Source organism: Paramisgurnus dabryanus, chromosome 23, assembly GCF_030506205.2.
Source record: "Paramisgurnus dabryanus chromosome 23, PD_genome_1.1, whole genome shotgun sequence".
NCBI lineage: Eukaryota > Metazoa > Chordata > Actinopteri > Cypriniformes > Cobitidae > Paramisgurnus > Paramisgurnus dabryanus.
In genome coordinates this window covers 3,966,926-3,988,966 of record NC_133359.1, presented here as the reverse complement: position 1 = coordinate 3,988,966, position 22,041 = coordinate 3,966,926, and the positions used below count along the sequence as shown (strand labels likewise).

Here is a 22,041-nt window from a genome sequence, read left to right as displayed (position 1 = left end):
TATGGGCTATAATGGCAATCATTTAAAAAAAATAATATGGGAAAAAATAACTATAAATTAGTTCATTTTTGGAACTGTGACCTAGTTTAACATTTTCAAATATGAACTATGAACTGAACTAGTTCATTTTAAAATTTGTGAATTGTGAACTAAACTAGTTCATGTAGAAAGTGAACTTTCCCAACACTAAGAATATGTATATAAATAATTATGATATAAGGTTAAGAAACCTGTTGTACTGATGTGATGACCAGTTATAGTTTTAGTGCTAGTAAGACTATTTAGATGTGCAGATTAATTCAGGACTTTGTGTAGACATATTTTATAATAAGTATTATGAGGTGGTCCGCGAAAATTCTTGATTACAAATAGTGGTCCACACACACAAAAAGTTTGAAAACCCCTGGGATATATGACGCTCCTTGCCAAGTTTTGGAAGATGAGCTCCCAAAACAATAATAAAAGCCACGAGATACTATCGTATTTACTACTACCTTATCAACACGAGCCTGAATCGGACCCAGAAAACACGGATGGCTAAGCTAATCAATCAACTTAACCAGCGCGATGTGAGCAGAACGTAACCGATGGTAAGGTAAGGATACTAAAACATAAGCCATGTTTGCTTTTGTGAACGTAGAAACAACAAACATTCACTAATCTGCAGTTCTCAAATCTCGCGTTTGGATCATCATTAGGAAATGCATTAAAACACAGGCGCGTCTCTGCTCAAAACTCGTCTTTGAATCGTCAGTGAGGAAATGTATTAAATATGAAAACATCGGCTACTTACAGAATGTCCGTGTAGTTGCAAAGCTGCAATTACTCCACTTTTTAGACAAAGCCTTTGTGTACATCCAGCGGTTGTACTCCGCGATGTTCAGAAAGTAATCCTCCTTAAAATGTGCAGCACACAATCGAACATTTGGGCTGTACTGTTCTGAAACAGTGTTGTAAATAAAACCTAACCACTGGTTTCTTAATATTTACTCTGTTGGAATGCCAACCAAAGCAGTTTTGCAACGAAACACAGCGTCTGCTCGACATGGCGGAAACAACCAATACTACAGCGTGATTGAAAGTTACACCCTCTATCTTTGCGTATATATGAGGGCGGTGTTATGAAAATGTTCAAATCAGTATGACGTCTAACTGCATGGGTGTGTTGAACGAGCCGTTTTAGGTGGGCGTGGATGAGGCTTCACGTTTAAAAAGAATATCTCTTTGGATTTGAAACTTTAATTTTTGCAACTTTACAGATCTTTTATGTGCACAGTCATCATTTAACACTCTGAAAACAAAGGAAAACATGCAATCTGACAATTTGACCCCTTTAATTAATATAATTTGACATACAACAATGTCTGAACAATCTTCTTTCTACATACTTGTAAACACAGAAGCAGTAGCTTTGCAAACGTCATGCGTAACCATGATTACGTAATACGTAAGGTTGCGCTGGCACATCACACGGCTAGTGCAAGACGAGAAGTTGTGGTTTAAAAAAAGTACTTTTTTTGTGAACATGACTATCATTTTCGTTAAATAAGACCCTTATGCCTCCGTTGGGATTGTTTAGTGCCCTTTGAAGCTGCAAACAAACGGCTAACTGTTGAGGTCCGCTAAAGTCCACTATATGGACTTAACTTTTTTATTTTATTAAAGATTTTATTTTTGGGTGAACTATCGCTTTAAAAGCACGTAGACATACAGCATGTACATATGCATTTATCTCTCAAACAAATAGTGGAATCAATCAGTTTGATTTTTATATAAGCTCAAGGAGCATTTTAGAGCTCCTCAATATCAAACACACACACACAAACAGTCCATCTGTCCTCTTTTATGGCATATGTTCACTATTACTCATCAACCCCCCTTTCCAATAAATTCTCACGGACAGCTCGGTATGATCTCACAAACTCTGCAGGCACAAAAACCTTTTCAACGCTCCCGCACAGAATAATGGTACAGTGTGATTATACGGACAGTTGGTGGCGGCATCATTTATTTGGAGACCCGGGCCCCTTTTTCCATTTATAACAATAGAAAAGTGTCTGCAGTCCATTTGTAGTCTGGGACAGAAGAACTAAGAGGTCGAGCGGCGGAAATCGATGCTTTTGCAGTGGAGATCAATCATGGGGCCGGCAGGCTGATAAAAATCAATGTGAAGTGAGGGCCATGGGTTGTTTTTCAATAGGAGACAGTGCATTATGTAGTGCAAACATAGTGGCGGCGTAAAAGGAGCGGGCTTCTCAGGAGGAGTGTGCAGGGCAGATATACTTTAAGCCAGACATAATCTCAAGTCTCACATCTACGGACCGCCCCATAACCCAGTTTATCCATCTTAGCTATAATGCACACACAAATGGCTAAAATTGCCAGCTCAAAACTGATTTGCCTGGCCGGTGAGAAAAAAAGTTTTGTATCAGACTGGTACACACCAGTTCTGGGTGGTTTCAAATTAGGCTGCACCATGGTCCCAAAAAGTGTGGTTTAATACTTTAAAGGTGCAGTGTGTCATTTTTAGAAGGATCTCTTGACAGAAATGCAAAATAATATACAAATTTATATTATCAGTGCCCTTTCATAATAAACTGTTGTTTTTATCTACATAAACCGAGGCTCCCCTTATGTGAAAGTCGCCATTTTGTGCCGCCATGTTTCTACAGAAGCCCTTAACGGACAAACTTTTTTACTAAGTTGTCTCCGACAATGTTTTTCTGGTGGCGGCTACTGTAGCTTCTTCATGCGTTTTAAAAGCGAGGGGTGAGCAGTGGACTGAGCCGTTGGCTGCAATTCGCAACCTCACCACTAGATGCCACTAAAATGTACACAGTGCACCTTTAATACCTAATAATAAAATAATAATAATACTTAATACTGACCTTAAGTTTGAGCAATAGTAAGTACGACGTTTGCTTTACCCAACACTACTAACTACTGAATAATGAGATCGAAAGTTATGTAAAGTTATGCAGATAATAATAATGTAGTTTATCAGTAGAATTACATGCAACGCATAATTGGAAACATTTAATGAACACCTAAATGCTATTAAAATACCACCAACGCTCTTAAGGTCCGAGACAAAAGAAGAATATATATATAACAACAAGAAAACGTGCAATTAGGGCTGGGCGATAATTCGATAACGATAATTTTACCGATATAAACTTTTTCGATAAAACGATAAGGACAGTTCAATAAGTGATCGATAATGTTTAAGCACTGTGCGTAATGTTGCGCGAGCACTTCCGGATGCGGCACGCGCTCTTGGTTTACAATCACAGTGACAGTCAGACTTGAAGCAGTGGAAGATGAGGCAAGTTATTCATTTATTAGTAGAGACCTATGATTTTCGCGATGCGGATAACGCGGACGGAATCACGGAATCCAAATGCGCGGAAACATTTTCTTGTGTGTAATGTTGGACGTGCAAACAGGGTTCGTCAAACATAGCAGACACATGTGCGTGCAGTATACTTTACTTTCATTCAGCGTCCGCCTTGCGCACGCACACGTCCGCCCAGCTTTAAAAGTATATTTACAGGACATTCACAAATTCAGGAAACTGAGGAAAAGCAGCAGATCCACCACTGCAGTGAATATAGTGTTTGGGTATGTGCGCTCCCACAGCAAAGTGACACCCTTGACATCCATTTATCAGCGTGTATAGCTCGTATATGTATAACACACGCGTGATCACTGAACTAAGTTTTCTTTCTTGTTTAAGTGAACATAAACAGCTGTTACTCAGTATATTGAAACTTAAAGCAGTCTGTCTTGGGTCTTAAAGGGACAGTAGTCTGCTGCTTTTGTGTCAGAAATGTGTTGATTTCATAACAAATAGATTTACATTTAATACAGATGCATTAAAACAAGATTTTAGTTTTTGTATTTATCATGTTCTGAATAAAAAGTAGTTTAAAACCATTATTAACTGTCTGGTTTTTACAATTTTCATTCAGGAGCAAAAATCTGCCTTTAAATTTGACAGGAGTAAAGATTTGTTATTTATCATGATAATTATCGATATCGACTGATATGGAAAACATTTTCTCGATAATTTTTTGAGTCATATCGCCCAGCCCTACGTGCAATCTTCAAAACATAAGGAGAAATCAACATGAAAGAATGTAGCCGTCCCACACGAATAAAACAGAAATCAGATGTAAAAAAGTGCAACAGAGCAGAAGAGCAAAAATAAATGCTTAAACAGAGATTTCACATCAATTATTCATTAAGCAGTAGCTCTCCACGTTTGTCAGGCTGCCAAATCTCATGTCAACGTTTCTTATCCTGCTACTTCAAACAAGTGAAACTACAAAAAAACATCACTAAAGCCCTACAGAAATTGCTTCTTATAAGAATGTCTGTAAAAATAAATTTGCATGCCTCCTCCGCAATAAAACTCATGCATTCGGATGAAGATAAATTTGGTGGATGGGGGAGTTTATCATTCGAAACACCTGGAAATGCACTGCACCTGTGGTAAATTACACAGTCCGTTGCGTGCAAAAATCCTTGATCTTGCGGCACGTTTTCTTAAAAAATGCGATGGAATATGCGAGATATTTATGGAATTTTATGCGATGAAATTACATGAACTTTCCAAAATTGCAGCTTTTCATTGGTGTTTACGTCGCATAATTACGTTACTCCCTAACATTCCCATGACAACGGGGACATGGCTTGTGTGAAGTAAATGCTAAATTTTTCAACTTTCTGCTAAGACATATGTGACTTTTCGCTACGAAAATGCAGGGATTATGAAATCATGCAAGCTGCGCATATTTTGCAAGTGGAAATATGCAATTTATGCAGCGAAAGTGCAGTGTATTTAAAAAATGCATCCCCCGCATAAATATGCGGACTTTGGCTGATTATGCATTGAATCATGCGATCGCATAATAAAGTTTTTCTGAATTGCATGATCATTCACATGAGCTGTTGATTATATGTATATGTAATACTGTTGAATACATTTTAAAATTGTATTTAGTACTTGTTGCTGCTAAAAGACATTTGAAATTTCTTCTCTTGAAACTTTGTTCCCATATACTTATCATAATTTCAGTTATGAAGGTGTCAATGTTTAAAATGCACTCCAAGAAAGAAGCTTCACTAGGTACGTTTACATGCAACCAAATAATCCGTTTGTAATCGTATTGATGGCTCAATCGTATTGAAAAGCCTTCATGTAAACACCTTAATCAATACGATTGAGGACGATCGGATGCAAATTTGGATCGTATTGAAGGGGGTGGTGTACTCCGATCTGTGATTCGATCTGCAGGAGAAAGGTACGCATGTAAACGCGTGAATCATAGTATTTTCTCAATCGGATGCAAAAACACATTGTGCACATGCGCAGAACATTTGTGCTCGAGTTCATGTCTTATATTAAACTCTTACGCCGCATTCACACGGGGCGTAAGCGTTGACGCTTCCCATTCACTTTTAATGGGTGATGTCAAGCATTGGCGAACTGAATTGTGGATCCTTAGTTTGTACATTTTATCCATATGTCACGTTTCAACCCAACTTATGTCCCCTTCCATCCCAAATGATGGATCACAAGAGGTTTGGCAGCTAAGCTAACATTGTATACATTCATTTTACACAGTTACACTAGCTCAGTGTACCAGTTGATACGCATTAGATATTATATAGGAACGATAGTAATTTATGTGGAAGTTTACCGGAAGCTGCCTTTAGTTCAAAAAAGCCATTTGTTTATGTTGTTACATCTATAAACACATTTCTCACATATTTTCAGAATCGCATTTATGTTGAATTAATGAAAAAAAAAAGCAGTTCAATTTTTAAATACACATCTCGAGTGGCTGTTTATGAATGCAAAATGTAATCTCATGTGTCTGACTCAATGTGAAATGAAGGTGTGTGAATAATGATTTGGTCATGCAGACGTTGCTCTGTAACCTTTGTGAAGTGGCCGTTCCAATAACTTAATAAATATCCATGACTCATGTCTGCACAAAAGTAGGATTTGTCGATTCACCTGCACACACTGAACAAGGTCATTCTTACATTAAGTCGAACTTTAAGTCATTAATATTTATAAGCACAGCTTCACCTTCTAAATAACAACATTACAGACGCCATTAACAACAGGAGATATTATTACCAAAGCCTGATATTATTCTGCACAAGCGAAGGTGGCTTTTTAGCCCTGCAGTAAATAAACATACAGATGTCTGATTAAAGCATGTTTTCACAGACTTACTTAACTCTTTTCTTGCCATTGTTGAGTTATCTCATCAATTAAGAGAAAACGCTTTCCTGCCAATGACAAGTTTTTACGGCAATCTATATTTTGCGCTATTATCCACTAGGTTGTGCTCTTACCCAACCTTTAAAACACTTAAGCATAATACTGATCCAAAAACAGAAAAAACTCAGTTTTAATAATCACTTTGAATCTTATTGCTAACAAAAGTTTTTTATCTCAACTTTTTCCTCAAAAGTTTGTATTTTTTAAGAAACCTACACATATGTCAGACGCAATAAAAATGAACAAATGAAGATAAGATAAAACTTTTCTTTTTTGGAAGCAAAGGGTTTGTTCTTTCATCTTATATATTTAAAGAAGAACCTTTTCTGGAAGGCATTTGTGAAAAATATAAAAAATACTGGCGGGGAAAGAGTTAAGTCCCCTTAGTAGCTTTTAAGCGCTGGAGAGCAAGAAAATACTGATCCAGAGAGGACCTCTGACGTTTCCCTTTCAAGTCTTCAAGTAGACAGGACTTGCTCTCATATGACTGAAATAGCTGCCCGTAGACAAATATGGGAGACTCTGACGTTACTCAGAACAACTAGCTACAGGCTTCCCACACCTTAGTTAACTTCAAATTCAAGGACCTTTCAAGGACTTTCCAGGTGCAAACCCCTCAAATTCAAGGACTAAATGTGGGGACACATTTCAAGTGATAGCAAGGTAACATCGTGTTACCTTTTAAGATACATTGTTACAGTTCCCTTTCGAGGGAACTCGCGCTGCGTCACTGCGGTGACACTTTGGGAACGCCTCCAGGGGTAAGTGCGTCTGAATGTGTATCTCAAATTCAACCAATGGTGAGGCTTAACGACAAAGACAGGGTGACGCGGGAGCCAGGAAGTATATCGCTATCTGAAATATTGCCAAAGACGACGTTACAGGGATGCAGGAAGTATGGCAAGGGAGACGCAGCGTCTCGTTCCCTTCTCAGGGAACAACAGTTACATACTTAACCCGAGACGTTTTCATGTGTCAAACACAACTATGCAAAAAAGCATTTTAGTATGAATCAACATTCGCATACAGAAGATATAAGCATTTAAAGTGAACAGTTTAGCACGTGTGCTTAAAAAGTCTAGAATTTTTATGATATTATCCTACACTACCCTACACTTCCCAGAAAACTTCTTGCATAAAATAGATTCAAGCACGTTCAATGATCTGTATCTATATCTATGCATTTATATTTTCAAAAACTTCCCAGAGCCTTGAATTTTTTCCCACAGAATCACAAACTTTCAAGGATTTCAAGGACCCGTGGGAACCCTGTAGCTAGCTACTTCAAGTATTTGCAGGTAAAAATATAATAAATGATACAGAACATCTGAGTGTTATTCAAGTTGAAAGTTTTGCAGCAGAATAACCTCACATTTTCAAAGATTAAATGCCAGCTAAATCTGTTGACCTTACATCTTGTCCGTGAAACACAGCTATTAAAAATACAATTTAGCCAATTGGCTTGACCTATCTAAATGTAAAAGTCATTAAGAGAAGCCTTTTGACCCCATATGTACTTTATTGACAGTACAGCAGACTGGCTCAGATATTGATTCAACGTCCCATCGTTGTCGGCCACTATATTGAGTGCCTGTCTGGGTTTACGTGTCATTGATGGTTAACTAACTAACTACTTTTACCGCCGTTCATTTGATGAAGACTCTCTGCTTACAGCAAAAGGCAATCCAAAAGCATATGTTTATTTATTGGGTGGGATGAAGTTGCCGATATAAGTCACTGCCGGGTTGACAGATGGCGAGACAGGCCAGCCCCGCTGCCCGGAAAGCACCAGCAAGGTCATAGAGCTTGATTTTTATGCCAGTAAAAGCTATTTCTCAAAAAGCATGGTCTGAAATCTTCATTTCACAAAGCTTTGACTGGTTGTAATGACCCAATTAAGTCTGGTGAGCTGTGGAAATCAGCATCCATGTCAAGCAATCACCCTATTTCAAGTTTTTTGACTTAGTTATGTCAGTGCACACAGCAGGAATGGAAACACAATCATTAAAACATTACACATGGAGAGCAGTTCCAATGATTTTGGATTAATGAAATAGTTCAGTAAAAAGTGAAAATTTCCACATAATTTACTCACCTAAATGCCTAGATGACTTCCTTTCTTTACCCAAACACAATCTGAGTAATCGGCTGCAACCACTAATCGATAAAATCGTTGTTGCGATGTGTGGTTTTGCACTTTTTAAAGTACACTTCTACATATGAATACTGTAATTTAGGGTTTTATTCAGCTATAATAAGTGAAAACTCAAATTGAATAGGTTTTTATACGATTAATTGTTTAATCAGAAAAAATTATCATCCGATTAATCGATTATGAAAATAACCATTAGATGGCTTTTGCCCTTTTTAAAGTACACTTCTACATATAAATATTCTAATTTAGGGTTTAAAAAGTAAAAACTCAATTTGAATAGGTTTTTATACGATTAATCATTTAATCTGAAAAAATTATCATTCGATTAATCGATTATGAAAATAATCGTTAGATAGCTTGTGCCCTTTTTAAAGTATATTTCTACATATAAATATTCTAATTAAGGGTTTAAAAAGTAAAAACTCAAATTGAATAGGTTTTTATCCGAATAATCAATTAATTAAGAAAATAATCATCAGATAAGTCGATTATGAAAATAATTGTTAGATGCAGCCCTATAAATAATTTCCTGGCCCTTCCTAGCTTTCTAATAGCATTGAATTGTACCTGTTTTTGAAACCTATCCATCAACAGAAAAAGGAATACTTACTTCAGTGTGTTAATATATGTTTTCTGAAGCAAAACGATATGTTTGTGAGTAAACAATTCGTATTTTGTGTGTATTTAGCTATTAATATGTTACATTTAGATAAAAACACATCTAGATAAAAAATGGTACGCTGGCTCAAATGTATTTCGTACGCTACATCCTACGTCATATGTGAACAGGCGTCGTTCATTACCAAAAGTTAGTTATTTTAGTTTGTAAAGTTCTTTTATACAAAATCGCATTGATTGTATTAATATTTTATTTTTAAGTGAAATATCGCTTTAAGGCAAGTACATAACCTCAGCTCGCCAAACTTTATTGCTCCCCCTCTCTTTCTCAAAAATCCCATCTCCAGACTCATCTGCTACATCCTGTTTCGCTGCATCCCGGCAGCCATTAATTCTGCAGGAACGGATTGTGAACTTGCGTTTGTCCTACGCCGCACAGTCTGGCTCTCGCAGACATTTTAAAAATCAATTGCGGTTTTGGGTTTAAGTGGGGCTATTACTTCTTCTAGGGCCCGGCGATGGCATCAACGCATTATGGGATGCATAGATTCGCAGACAACTATAAGGAGAGGTTGACTACAGTCTGAGTGGAAGCATTGTCGATTTTCCTGAAGATGGCAAACATCTCCCAACGCTTGAGGCTTTGTTGTTTTTGTCAGCTATGCTGTGGCTTATAATGTGATGTTCTGCATGGCTACTTCTGCCCTTTACCCTGATCACACTGGCAGAAATGCTGAGCTCGGATACAAGGTCTCATATTAAGCAGGTCCTCAGGGTCATTAATATTAATGATACCAACAGCCACATCCCATCCTCATTTCTCCACCCTCAAACCTGTCACATCAACCCTGAGTCATTTTATTTAGCTAGAGAAGGGTATAAAAGAAGACCTCCTTTTGCCAAAGTTTGAAACTGCATAGAGAAACAATACTGAGACATCATCATGGACCGTCGCAAATGCATTATGCCCCATTAAATGGTGTGTTAAATATATGAGCTATTTAAAGCACTTCATAGGAGGAAAAGCCTTTGAAAAAGAAGTCGAGATTGTGAAAAAGTCACTAAATGGGTACACAAGTATGTCTAAGGTTTTAAGCTATTAATGAGCTCTCAGGCGAGCCTGTGAACCACTGTGACCTTGCATTAATAGAGAGTTCGGTGCCTCTCTCATTACTATCGGTAGGGCTGCACTACATTAAAATGCGTCAAATAGACACTTTTTTCTATCGACCTTTATGTTTAAAATGAGAAGTATTCTCTGCAAAGTATATTTTCCCGATCTCTTATACTTTACTCACCTTCATGTCATCACAGATGTGAATGACTTTATTTCTTCAGCTATTTCTTCTTACTGTTTATACAGTAAAATATACATATAAAATGACATACATTAATAAAGTAATAAGCCCCAAGAAGCAGTGGGTAACCAGTGCATTTTATAACAGCAAAGGGGCGTTGTTAGGCACTACGCGAAGCACTGTAACCCAACTGCTTTGCGGGGGTTATTGCTTTTATAAAAAACCCTTAGCTGTTATAAAATGCACTGTAACCCTACTGCTTCGCGGAGGTTATTGCTTTTATAAAACGGTTACTTCATATGCATAACGTTAGCAGGATTTTATAAAATAAAACACAAATAAGCTGTAATTATATTAGTACAAATATTACTCTTCCGCCAAACAAATAAGTTCCTCAGAATCAAGTGTGACTGAAACAGAGCGCAGTTCCCAACCAACACAGACGCAGCAAAGACACAATGAAAATATGATTTAAGACTGTGGTGTTTATTTTATAAATCAACATCAATCTAATTTATACATTAACATTGATATTGTGCAACTGTTGAAGTGATGATCAAATGCTTGGAAGCATGCTTATCTCTTTCCCTGTCAGCGTTTTTTTTTTTTTAAAGTTGCCACCCAGTTTTAGTTTAATGCCTTGCAGAAAAATTATCTTCTTTAAATAAACATCAAATATCAAATGAAAGAACAGACCATCCGCTTTCAAACAACAACAAAAAAAAAAACGTTTCATCCTACCTTCATTTGTTCTCTTATCACCTCTCAGATTTTTAGCTAAAAGCGGAGATAATTTCATTTATGTGAAGAACTTTTGTAAGAGATCAGATTCAGAGCCTGATGAAAACACGCTGTTTTTAGTGTTGAGTGAATGCGTCAGTGTTTAACTCTTTCCCTGCCATTGACGAGATATCTCGTCAATTAAGAGAAAAAGCTTCCCCGCCAATGACGAGATTTTCCATCTTTCCGCACTACCGCTATTATCCACCAGGTGGCGCCCTTCCGCAACTTTTTAAAACCGGAAGTATTGCCCTATGGCAAGCTGCTGCATGTCCGTGTCTGTTATAAAGATCGCTCTGAATGGGATCTCTATGAAAAGTCCGTCACAAAAATGGAATTATCTCTGCTTTTTGCTCAAAATATGGTGTTTTTTGCAACAACCTACCCATATTCAAAAGCTGATTGCAAACAAACCACTAAAGGTAGGATGAAACGTTTTTTTTTGTTTGAAAGCAGAGCGTCTGTTCTTTCATTTGGTATATTGTATGTTTATATATTTAAAGAAGAACATTTTCTGGAAGGAATTAAACTTTGGTGAAAATCATGAAAAACGCTGGCGCTGGCTGGCAACTTTTTTTTTTAAACGCTGGCGGTGAAAGAGTTAAGTTGGGTAAGATCGCCACCCAGTGGATAGCGGAAAAATTAATTTGAGGTAGAAAATCTTTAGGGAGCGTTTTCTCTTTATTGATTAGATGACTCAACAATTTTTATTGACATGTATCTGGATATCGCCATAATTGTGCAATTGTATAAAAATTAAAAATATGATCAAAGACTGTGGTGTTTATTTTCATAAATCAGTACGCAGCAACAGTGGCGCAGTGATACTTCTGTAATGTGGTCTGAACCGTGGGTTTACCGGGGTATTTTATCACGGCTTAGAATGCGTTTCAACCAATCAGAATGAAGAATCAGAACTGCCCGTTTCAGTAGTGCAACTTTAAACCCATAAAATATCCAAATTGTTTGTCCATTTCTGTTCTCTAAACAATTTTTTTTTAAATCTGTGTTTTGGTTCCAATGAACACAAAAAGCCATTGGGTTTAAGTGACATGATGTTGCATAAATAATATAAAAAATGTCATTTTGAGATGACCTAATCCTTAACAAAAAACATAACATACCCTGTTTATTAAGATGGCTGATTTAACACATTCGACCACATGCACGTCTACACCACAAAAGCAATTCGGTCAAATGTGTTTTCGACTACATCTGAATGTGTTCCAAAGTGAAAAGAGCTCCAAACGCTTTACAGTCCATATTTAGCATCGTCCACCATGCATCTTATACCAGCTCCTTAGACAAACTTTTTAGTTTGTGAAGCATGTTATACTGACGGTGTGAATCAGAACTAACAGCAGTTATGTATTCACAACACAAGCAATGATAGATTTATCTGTAAACACATAAATCATTTTACCAGCAGAGCATCTGTCACAGTTCTCTGTTTGTCCACATCATCTTCTTCAATCTCTATTTCATTACGACTTGACAAATCCCTCCCTCCCAGCTTTACTGCCTTTAAATTAAAAATCCCATAAAAATGACAATGATATGACATATAGTTTCTTTTGTACGTTTTTTAGAAATCGTAAGATTAGCTAAACATAAATAAAAGGCAAAAGTGTTTTAGTTTGACAGACTGCACCATTGGCAACAAAAAGAAGATACTTTATATTCCAATGTGAAGGATTTCTTAACCACATTTACATTTGCATACCAGCAAGAATCTGAGAGTGTGATGAAGAAGAAAATTAACGTACATTTTTGACAAGTGCTATTTCTTATTAAAAGGGACTTTCACATCTGTAGTTCGGTTCTTTTGGTCCAGACTCCAGAGGCAAAAAAATTATACATTGTAGCTTTATTAGCAGGTTTGGTTCCCTTTCTTTTGGGTAATAACCAAAATGCAGTCATGTAATAACATCCACATCACTCGTTGGCCTCCTATTACTATTTTGTTTTTAATACTATTGTATATTTTTTACTATTACACTGCATTGCAAGGCAGTTACACACTTGAACTCACCGCATTTTCCTCCTCCTGGCTGTTACTGGTGTCTTCACTTTTGCGTAACTTGTCCGAGGATCGTGAGCCTCTTTTATGGCTGGTATCGGTTCCTTCCATCGGTCTCTCACCATCTAAAAAATATACGAAGGGCACAAACATTCACTATACTTTTCATCTGCAGAATTGTTCAGCATCATTACCATTTTTATTACATATAACACACTGCATGAATTTATGAGCTGATCCTGTAGTTTTTAAATAATTGTGAGAGAGAATGTGATGTGAATTTGGTAAGAAGTAAACTAATTTACACCCCTTTGTACATCTGGATGATTGTAGGCAAGTGCAGGCTGAGAATATGTATGGAAAAAATTGTTTTTGACCAGACTTGTTTTCAATAAACTTTTGCAAGTTTCAACACAGTATGCTGGACTAAATTTATTCTTTTTTTAAAAGACTTTCTACTGAAGAAAATCAATGCCTAGAAGGGAAAAAAGTCTTCTGTATGATTAACAGTGAAAAAAATATCCCAGCGGTACGAACTGAAGCTTTTACTTATACAGTCATGCCCAAAAGTGTTGGCACCCTTGGTAAATACGAACAAAGAAAATATAAAAAAATAAACTATGTTTCTTCTTTTAAGCTTTAATTAAAAAAATCAAGGGGTGCCAATAATTGTGCCCAGTGTGTATTAAAGAAAAACATTTATTTCATAATGTAAAACACTTTTAAATGTTTTACTTCAATGAAACATCATATTTTTTTGATTTTTTTTAAATTAAAGCTTAAAAGAAGAAGCATTGTTCATTCTTTTTTTTTTATAGCTTTCTGTGCTCGTATTTACCAAGTGTGCCAACATGACTTTTGACTGACTGTATGTGTTGCCAGGTCTTGCACATAAAAAACACCAAACAAGTAAAATCCCATGAGATAATTCAAAATGCTTTATCTCCAAACCAACCAAGACTGGCACCTTGCCACATTAATAAAACCAACAACTTGACCAAAAACGTTTAAGTGCCGAAAGAAGATGTGGATATGGCAACACTGTGAGACAATGCATACAACACACAACATTAAGACAGAGGATTATTAAAAGTGCAGAACATAACGCTGTAATAATATTTTGGTCATTTCACGTTTGACAGACGCTTTTATCTAAAATGATGTACAGCACAATATGCTTCTAGATACAGTAGGGGAGAGCGGGGCACAACCCACTTTTTGGTTTTGACTCAATCGTTCAAAAAATCTTTGAGTTTGATTAATTATATTTTTACAAAAGCAACACACACATCTCTGCTACAAATGAACATTTAAAGTTTGTTTCTAGTACTTACCATTCTTGGACAATTACACCAAACGTGACAGAAGTGCAAACGTTACAACTTACCCCATACAGTAGGTGGGGTTAATTGTAACAGGCAGGGGGGTAGTTGTAACACTTGATAAAAATTACGTTTGCAGGCAAATATTTCAATACTATTTTGTCTATATACTTCAAGTGGATATTGTTTATATATCTGTGTCTAAAATAGACATGTATCCACACTGTATTCATTCATCCAGCCCTTTTCTAACAATAGTTCAATTATAAATGGACACAAATGTCTAAATATGTAAGAAAAAAGCAGCACAATTTTGACAAAACATTTGTATATATGTGACCCAGTCTGTAATAACCAAACCACAGTTTCAAAATCAAATTTTGAGATAATAAGCATCAAAGTCTGATTTTAGCCATTTATTTCATTATAATTTCAATCTTTGACGTGACCGTATTCAATCAATATTAAAGATATGCACAAAATCAATTGAACACATGATTTTTGATAAGACAGGCACATTTATTTTGTTGGCAGCCAGCATTCATTCGTGTGTAGTCTATTTAAAACAACGGCAATGATTACGCTTAAGTTAGCGGTTTTCATATCGTAAGTGCTGAGGGGTTAGTTAGTTGTAACACAGCGTTACAATTCACCCCGCTGGGTCAAAATATTTTCAAGCCCACCAAAAAAGTTGCTAAGAGCTGCAGACTAGGGCTGCATGATTAATCGTTTTTAAACCGAAATCGCGATGTGAATGGATGCAATTTTCGAATCGCAAGAGCTGCGATTATTTCGATTCAAAACTATCAAATATAACAATCATCTAGTACGCAGTTTTTGACAGTTCGCTTCATGCGCATTTTACGTTTGATGCAGTTTAAACCAATAGAGTGCATTAACAATGAGGTGCTGACAACACGTCAGATAACACCATTTGGAAAACATGAGCGCCAGCAGCAGTTCAACTCCTCAACAAAGTGTACGGCCATATGATTTCGCGATGCGGAAAACACGGACAGCATCGCGAAATGCATACAAATGGAATTAACTGCACAACGTGGAATGTCATGAAGTTGGCAGATTTTGGATTCGGTCATTTTAAAAACCCATTATAACTCATTAACCGGCAAATGAAAGGACAGAAATGCGCGAAAACATTTCCCTTTTGTGTAATGTTGGACTTAAAGAAAGGTATATACGTCCGTTTCTCGTCATGCATCGCAAACAATGACAAGCGCCTCATCAGACTATAAGCAGGTTTCATTAAAGCCCGGAACACAGCAGACGAAAGAGGTACATTATACTTTCTTGCACACGCACATCTGCACCGCTTTGAATATTTACAGGCACGAGGGTTCATGAAGCGCGCACACAGAGAGCAGTCAGCAGCACACGCGTGATCACTAAACTTAAGTTTTCTTTCTTGTCTAAGTGAACATAAACAGCTGGATGTTTATCAGTATATTGAAGCAGAGCAGTTTTAAAGCTGTCTTGTCTTAAAGTGACAGTAACCTGGTGCTTTCTGTGTCAGAAATGTTTATTACACATCAAAAATTAAAATCACTCCTCTTAAAGATGCAGTTTGTATTATTTTCGCCGCTAGATGGCGCCAGATCAAACAATAACAATGATTTTGTTTACTGACGCTCTGAAGCAGCGTGGAATTATGGGATTTGTAGTCTTTAACTCAACCACTGATGGCCATCAATCAGACGCGAACGAGAAATCACGTAAGGTAATCAAGTCTTATAAATGTTGCGTTTGATGACATCGTTTATTTCATTATGTAAGTTTATATGTGATGTTCAAAACGAAATTGTTAGTCATATTGATATTACAGTATTAGTCCAAATTCGATGGTAAACACAGCACAGAATTAAGTTTTCAACTTACAATCTACAATGATTTTTGACAATGTATTGACAGTACAAATCTTATTGTGAAGTGTCTTAAAATGACCATTTATATTGCTGTACAATACCTTTGATGTGCATATCGTCCGCGGGAAGACGCGCTGATTACAATCTACACTTATATTGATCACAACATTAGTTAGCATACGTTTTTTGAAGGGTTACGAATCAAAACAACTCACCCATCGCGTAAAACACCAGCAGGATCAGAATCTCGGTCTAGTTAAATGTTGTCGTGAAGCTCTCTACATCCAGATAATGCAACAACAAATTGATCCTCCCTCGTTTTGTTCCAAACTCTTCTTGGGTCGTTTGGTTGGCCCGTACGCTTACAGGAGCTGACACAACCAGCGGCAGACGGTACAGAGATATCCATAAGTTCATAAGAAAGAGCGTAGCCCGACAGGCGCTATCGCATAGTTGCGCATTTGTCCACAACACTGGCTCGCTGCGTCCGAAAACTCAAGACAGTGAGGACTTGTTGCCTCGCTGCCTCTTGAGGAAATGACTTCGGCTTCGGAGGCCTGTAGGCCACTCAGAGAAAGGCTTTCCGACGCACTTCAAAGGCAGCGTGTTTGAAATATAAACGGAGAGCGCCTTTGTGATAACTAATCACATATTTGAAAACTACAATATTAATTTCTCGCTAGAAATGCAATTAAAATGCTTAAAAAGTGAAAATATACGTTTATTTTCACTAAATTTGTGCTCCAGCTGCTTCCTTGGCCGCCATTTTATTTTTTCGAGCTCGACCACTGTTGTCATGTGGTTTACGTCAGTAAAGGCGGTGACAAAGGGTCACATGGATATTAACGTCATTGACAGGAGACTGCACTGCCCCGTGTCAATGTTTTGAATGGAAATTTTCTCATGATTTACAAGTAGTTGAAAACATTACAGATATTGATAGTAATCAGCTGGACAAAATATATAACACTGGCCTAGTGGTTTTTGGACATTTTACTGCAAATATCTTACAAATTGCACCTTTAACTGAACAAGCTTCTGCAGCTCCACATTTAAAATCCTACAGTGATGACTGTGCAGTGTTTTATTTGTATTTTTTGCTTATGTTAAATCATAGATTCTAAATATATTTACATTTATTACAGATGCCTGAAAAGTAAAACAAGATGAGTATAGTCTTATGATTAAAAGAAAAAACTAAACATTTGCTTGTTAGAAGCATTGTTGTAGTGACAGCCAAAATACGTTGGCCTACATGTTATTTTAAATAAAACTTTCAAAAAAAATTTGTTAAATTGTATTTTTAAGTTCTTAGATTAAAAAAAAGTTTGTCTGCAGAAGAGCAAAGTCCTGCAGACAACTTGGTACAATGTTTAAGAGGTTTTAAATAAACAGTAGCACAGCATCTTTCTTTGGTGCTATTTAAACCACCACAACAAACCTGGATGTAGCTCTTTTATTATATACTAATGAATCGCACTTTAAATCGCAATTTTGATCAGAAAAATCGCAATTAGATTTTTTCTCCGAATCGTGCAGCCCTACTGCAGACATTTTTCAAAAAGATGCTATGTTTTAGTCAACTAGACACAAGTAATATGACATAGCATTGGATTTGGTGTCTTACACACCCAACTTAGAAACCGAAAAAAACATATGATGAAAAAACTTACTTACATGCCACCAAAACACTCGTTCATCAATAACTCTCTGGAAAAACATTACACATTTCCAATAATTTGCGTGAAATCATCTTTTAATCAACAAAACGCTCAACCTTGTGCAACAATGTAAATAGTCCGCGCACCCCTATACTTTTCATATGTTCCCTAGGATTGAACCCATGATCTTTGGGCTGTTAACACAATGCTCTACCAACTGAGCAACCAATCCACCATCTTCTGAGCTATAAAAAGTAACAACCAACACAATTGTCCACTGGGAAATTTCTCATAATTTCCTATAAATTCACAGAAGGATTATTAAGTAATATGCCACGTTGTTTTGACCCATGCCAAATAATTACAGTTTCCTGTTAGTTGCAGTTTCACTGCCACTGAGAACTACGGTATTCACAGATGCTTAATATTCTCTATTCACTAGCTTTCGCTAGGTGTAGCAAAATAATCATCTTAGACCTTGGCTTCATCCCAGCAGAGCTCTGTCACATAGAAACCAGCGGCACCACTGACATACTTCTGATGGATTACGGGCTTGTCCTCCACTGACCGCTATTAGGAAATAAAAGTCAGGTGGCCTGAAGCTAAAGGTGCACTTGAAGGTGTCAAAAGTACTCAAATGGGAAAGGGAATACGGTATGAATTAAACTAGGTATAAAGAAGAATAAAGCATAACTCATTGATTAAGCATTATTGCCTTAATGTACCACTTTATAAACACAGACAGATTAAGAGCTAAAGGAGTTTTAACAAATAAAAGAAATTTTACTGTAACCCAAGGGAATGGGGCTATAAAATATAATGAAAGCCTAATAAAAAGGTCCTACTGAATATAAAGAAAGGGTAGTTTATGGTTTGGAGAGCCAGTTAGTTATATATCTGCATGCATGTGCATAGATTAAATGAGTTTGATTTTACCCAATGGAGCCAAGCTCGTATAATTATTTAGAGCCTCATTCACTCTTATAATATTTCTGGACAGTTAAGCAGCTTTAAAGATGAACTAAGCAATTTTTGTTGAGAGCTGCGTTCAAGTAGCATACTAATATACTACTTTTACTATTTATGCACACAGTATGCAGTATTCAACTGTTCAGTATGCATAAAATACCCTAAAGACACAGTAAAAAGGACATTTGTGAATGTTAAGTGCATGAAACTCCATCCCTCCCTCCTACCCAGGTACCAAATGTCAAAATATGGAAAACAAGCAAACACAAACAAGGACAAATGCAGTATCTCAGGTATACAAACTTGTTTTTATAGAAGTGTCTGAAAACAGTCATTTTGAGTTGCTGGGAAGCTGTCACAAACACCACAGGAATTCACTTAGCGGATTGCAAACACAAGGATGAGCTCAAGAACAGCTCCGGTCGCAGCGGGAGTCTCCGTATCCCAGAAGCTCTTTGTTGTTGCAGTGCCGTGAAAAAAATGGTGGAAATTTTTGCTTATTGAAATCATAGAAAAGTTATCACAATTATAATATAATATTTCAGTTATCGTTCCTACATTTAGTTTTACCCCTAAAGACGAGAGCAATTATTGGCTGGTGGTGTAATGTAACCCTTTGCCAAGAGCACCACCCCACCATGCTGCGTCTATTTCCGGGAGCAGATTCTAATAATGTGGCACAGCGGTCTATAAGAGTGAGCTCCCAAAATCTCCCTAATTTCCCATAATTTGGGTCACAGGCAATGGGTCAGAATCCCATTTCCACATGAGCACAACACACCTCACTACACAACCTCACACATGGTCTTAACAAGCAACAACAATACACCCACATAAGATGTCCGTTCACATCTCGACAACCCACCAAGTTGCAGTTAAGAGGGTCAGTTTGTTGGAGTGCTGATGTGCTGTGGCCTTTGGACAGAGAGGATTAAATTAATTGAATATAAGCAGATCAAGGCAGTAAGCTCGATTAAATAACGATTAACAGCTTGAAAGAGTTTCACAGCTCTGATGGAGGAATGGAGAAGCTAGCGATTTGCTTTTGGAGAGAGGCAGAAATCACAGCACACCAGCGGCAAAATTACGGTTGATGTGGATTTTATCACGACAGGAGTGAGTGATGGTGAATGACTGCTCTCCTCATCTCGCCTCTCTCTCATGTCCTCATCTCAGCTCTCTCTCTCTATCTTTTCCCATTATCTCTCATCATTTTACCTTTGAATTTCTTCTCTCTCTGCTCCTGATCTCTCATCATCACCTTTTGACGGCTCACCTCTGGTCTTTTGTCCTATTCAACTGACTCCTTTCATCTTCTGACTCATCTCATCTTCTGTCCTCTCTGACTTCTCTTATCTACTGTCCTCTCCTCTCTGACTCCTCTCATCTCCTCGTCTGACTCCTCTCATCTCCTCTCTGACTCCTCTCATCTTTTGTCCTCTCCTCTCTGACTCCTCTGACCTTTTCCTCTGTCTACTCTCATCTTCTGTCCTCTTTCTCTGACTGCTCTCATCCTCTGTTCTTATTGTCTGTCTCCTCTCTTCTTCTGTTCACTTCTTCTGACTCTTCATATCTTCTGTCCTCTCTTCTCCTCTCTGACTCCTCTCATCTTCTGTCCTCATTCTCTGACTCCTCTCATCTTCTGTTCTCATTGTCTGTCTCCTCTCATCTTCTGTTCACTTCTTCTGACTCCTCTCATCTTCTGTCCTCTCATCTCCTCTCTGACTCCTCTCATCTTCTTGTCCTCTTTCTCTGACTCCTCTCATCTTCTGTTCTCATTGTCTGTCTCCTCTCATCTTCTGTTCACTTCTTCTGACTCCTCTCATCTTCTGTCCTCTCCTGTCCACACCTGACTCCGCTCATCTCCTCTCTGACTCCTCTCATCTTCTGTCCTCTCCTCTCCTCGTCTACCTCCTCACATCTTCTGTCCTCTCCTCTCCTCGTCTGTCCTTCCTCTCTGACTCCTCTCCCTTCTGACTCCTCTCGTCTTCTGTCCTCTCCTCTCTGACTCCTCTCATCTTCTGTCCTGTCCTCTCTCTGACTCCTCTCCCTTCTGACTCCTCTCGTCTTCTGTGCTCTCCTCTCTGACTCCTCTCGTCTTCTGTCCTCTCATTGGCTGTCTCCTCTCATCTTCTGTCTTCTGACTCCTCTCATCTTCTGTCCTCTCATCTCCTATCTGACTCATCTCCTCTCTGACTCCTCTCATCTTGTGTCCTCTCATCTCCTCTCTGACTCCTCTTATCTTCTGTCCTCTCATCTTCTCTCTGATTCCTCTTGTCTTCTGTTATCTCCTCTCCTCTCTGACTCCTCTCATCTTCTGACCTCTCATCTCCTCTCTGACTCCTCTCATCTTCTGTCCTCTCATTTCCTCTCTGACTCCTCTCCTCTCTGACTCCTTTAATCTTCTGTCCTCTCATCTCCTCTCTGACTCCTCTCATCTTCTGTCCTCTCCTCTCCTCGTCTGACTCCTCTTATCTTCTGCACTCTCATCTCCTCTTTTACTCCTCTCCTCTCTGACTCCTCTCATCTTCTGTCCTCTCTGTTCCTCGTCGGTCTCCTCTCGTCATATGTCTCTCCTCGTCTGTCTCCTCTCGTCTTCTGTCCTCTCCTCGTCTGACTCCTCTCATCTTCTGTCCTCTCCGTTCCTCGTCGATCCTCTCGTCTTATGTCTGTCCTCGTCTGTCTCCTCTAGTCTTCTGTCTCCTCTTCTCATCTGTCTCCTCACCTCGTCTGTCTCCTTTCCTCTCCTCTCATCTTCTGTTCTCAACATCTGACTCCTCTCACCTTCTGTCCTCTCATCTTCTGTCCTCTCCTCTTTGACTCCTCTTATCTTCTGTTCTCATTGTTTGTCTCCTCTCATCTTCTGTTCACTTTTTCTGACTTCTCTCTTCTTCTGTTCTCTCCTCCTGACTTATCTCTTCTCAACTCCTCATCTTTTGCCTCCTCTACTCATTTTTCAACCCCTCTCCTTATTTTTTGACACCTCTCATCTCTTATCCTTGTCTTTTGACCTCTCTTATCTCCTCTCCTTTTTATCTCT

The 22,041-nt window shown here is 37.9% G+C and overlaps 1 protein-coding gene across 2 annotated transcripts in view; it reads right to left on the bottom strand.

Annotated features, from left to right (window-relative positions):
* The window catches only part of b4galnt4a (beta-1,4-N-acetyl-galactosaminyl transferase 4a), a 174,135-nt gene that overhangs the window by 121,538 nt on the left and 30,556 nt on the right, over positions 1–22,041 (bottom strand). For both annotated transcript variants that reach the window (XM_065277535.2, XM_065277534.1), the window contains exon 2: positions 13,182–13,294. In XM_065277535.2, coding sequence (XP_065133607.1) covers positions 13,182–13,294 — 113 coding nt within the window. The remainder of the gene's footprint in view (positions 1–13,181; positions 13,295–22,041) is intronic.